Source organism: Phoxinus phoxinus (assembly GCF_949152265.1).
Source record: "Phoxinus phoxinus genome assembly, chromosome: 3".
In the NCBI taxonomy this organism is placed as follows: domain Eukaryota; kingdom Metazoa; phylum Chordata; class Actinopteri; order Cypriniformes; family Leuciscidae; genus Phoxinus; species Phoxinus phoxinus.
Window position 1 is genome coordinate 2,452,088 of NC_136878.1, and position 2,860 is coordinate 2,454,947.

The window sequence follows — 2,860 nt, forward strand, 5'->3', positions numbered from 1 at the left end:
ATACCGGTGAAACTGGAAACATTATAATATGGTGCAAAAGTTCATTTATTTCAGTAATTCAACTTAAAAGGTGAAACTAATATATTATATAGACTCATTACATGAAAGCCTTTTCACAATATTCTAATTTTGAATTTGGGGTTTTCATAAGCTGTAAGCCATAATCATCAAAATTATAATAAATAAAGGCTTGCAATATCTCACTTTGCACGTAATGAGTCTATATAATATATTAGTTTCACCTTTTAAGTTGAATTACTGTAATAAATTAAATTTTGCATCATATTCTCATTTTTCCAGTTTCACCTGCAAATTTACATTTTATATATTATAACTCTTGGTCACACTTTAGATTAGGGTTCAATTCTCACAATAATTGCCTCAATAATATCCCTGCTTATTAATAGTTAGTAAGGTGGTTGTTAATGGATGTAGAATATGATCATGCAGAATAAGACATTAATATGTGCTTTATAAGACTAATAAACAGACAATATCCTAGTACCGTAATATGCATGATAATAATGAGCAGCTTTGGACCCTGAACTAAAGTGTTAGCATAACTTTAGCTTGTTTGAAGGTGAACCCTAACACTCAAAATAATTAATTGGTTTGAGTTGGACAAACTTAAATTAAACTAATTAGTTCAGTCAAATGAACTTTTATGAGTATTTAGCACTTTCTTTTTCTTTCAAGTTCACAGAACTGATATTTTTTAAGTAAGCTGAACTGTCCAATTGTTTAGAGTTTTATGAAATTATTTATTTTAATTTAGACGAACTTAAGTTTCACTGAAACGGTTAGGATGTCTATTTCCCAGCATGCTTTGCCGATGGCACTCGAAAGGGAGAGTAAATGCTAAAATTAAGTTTAATATAATGTGGGTTTTTTTTCATGCCAGATGAATGTTAGGTGGGAGATTTAGTAGTGATTAATGTTTATGCTAATTTAGAAGAACTTCTGTTAATGTTGGTTTTAGGATAGTTACCATCATGGTGACGAGTGGAGCATGCGCTTGATTTGAGAGCAAATAATACCTTTATATTGTTGCACTCATACAGCAAGTGCTTCTGTATAACACACTATTGCTAATGAGTTTGTAAATTAGTATGTTAGTGGATTAGCTTGTTGAAGCTAACTAAGTTTATACTATTAAAAGTGTTCACATTGAGATTACATGAAAGTTTGAAGTTAATTGTATGAATTAGTGTAGGCTACTCAAACATTTTAATTGTTCTTAACTTGAAATGTTTAAGTACATAAAATCTGCTAGTTCTGCTTACTTAAACTTTGAATTTCAGAACTTAAAAAAATTGAGGCAATTGATTGCCTTAAATGTGTTGAGTTCTGCCAACTTATCCGGGTTTACAGTGTTGCAGACAACAGTCAGTCTGTGACACACACCATACACACATTATCTCACGTCTTTGTTCACGTCTTTGTTCATGTTTGCGTCAGTGCCGATCATTTGTGAGATTCATGGGAAAGCATTGATCTGCTGGGAGTTACCTGAGGAAACACCTGTAACTCCTGACACACACACACATCTTCTCGGGTGTCCATGTCCTCAGTACACCTTTAGTTCATCGGTCTTTTCAAAAGTTTACGTTGAACGGGGGATTTACGTCCTGAACTAACAATGAGAAATTGCACCAATTTTTTTTTTTTCAGTTTACTTAATTCAAGTGTGCAAACTCGTTGCCTTAATTTAATTAAGTAAGCATAACTTAATTGCATCAAGTTTTCTCACTTAAGTTTTGTTAACTTAATTCTATCTGTGATCTGAGGAAGTTACTCCCACACTGTAAAAAAAAAAGTTGGTTTAACTTAAAAGCAAGTTACCTTGTTGCCTTAACATTTTGAGTTCGTTATAATTAAAAATTTGAGTTAATACAATGAAGAAAAATGGTTTAATAAACAGAAACTCAAATGTTATGTTCACTCATTAGTTATCGAAGTTGATTTGACAAAAGATAAAAAGTTGTGATAACAAATCATGAAAATATTTTTTTTACAGTGCAGAGTGCATTGCGGCATGAATAAATTAATCGCTTTGTTTTACTATTTTTGGCTTTATTTTACCATTACAATTTTATTTGCTATCGTTATTGGGGTTACACTGGCAAGAGACAGCTAATAAAATTGTAGTGGTCTAGTTAATAAAAATTAAATAAAAATAAATAAAAACATGTTACCATTGTTGTAGTTTGCATGCTGAATGTTGAAGTCTGTGTGTGACTCAAGCTAAATGGCAAGATATTGTCACAAATATAGAGGGATTATATCAACCCAATTAAAAGTGAAAATGAAAGAAGAATGACTGCAGAAGTGGAAGAAATGAGTGAAAAGATATATTAAGAATTGCCCCACCTGTCATTTTTATTTAAATTTTTTTGGGCTTTGGCAAGTCAAGTAATATTTACTTGGGTTTTCTGAGTAACGAATGTATAGCATACAAACAGTAAAGATTACTCAATTTTTTGTAAAAGTTTTAAGTAAATTCAACAAATTATTGGACAAAGTTAACTAAAAATAAGATAATATAATTAGTTAGTTATAATTAGTAATTAGTTAATTCTTTAACTAAGATAAAGTTAACTAAAAAGTCTTAGTAAGAACAACTGTTAGATTTTTTGTTGTGTTTGATTTTGATTATTGTTCCCATAAAGCAGATGTTTAAAGACACTGATTTAATACTTGATGGCATGATGTAGTGGTTCAAATCAGAGTTATTATACAGTAGTAAAATGTTAACCAAATAATGTTGTGAAATATTACAATATTACGATTTCAAATAGCTGTTTTCTGTAGTAAAATATAATTTATTCCTGCACTGTAAAAAAAAAAAATGTTGGGTTAA

The 2,860-nt window shown here is 30.2% G+C and overlaps 1 protein-coding gene across 1 annotated transcript in view; it reads right to left on the minus strand.

Moving 5' to 3' along the window:
* LOC306994771 (scavenger receptor cysteine-rich domain-containing group B protein) overlaps positions 1-2,377 on the minus strand; it is a gene marked incomplete at its 5' end in the record, with an annotated part of 22,305 nt that extends 19,928 nt beyond the window's left edge. The window contains one exon of the mRNA XM_079605564.1: positions 2,371-2,377. Coding sequence (XP_079461690.1) covers positions 2,371-2,377 — 7 coding nt within the window. The remainder of the gene's footprint in view (positions 1-2,370) is intronic.
* Positions 2,378-2,860: the final 483 nt, after the last annotated feature.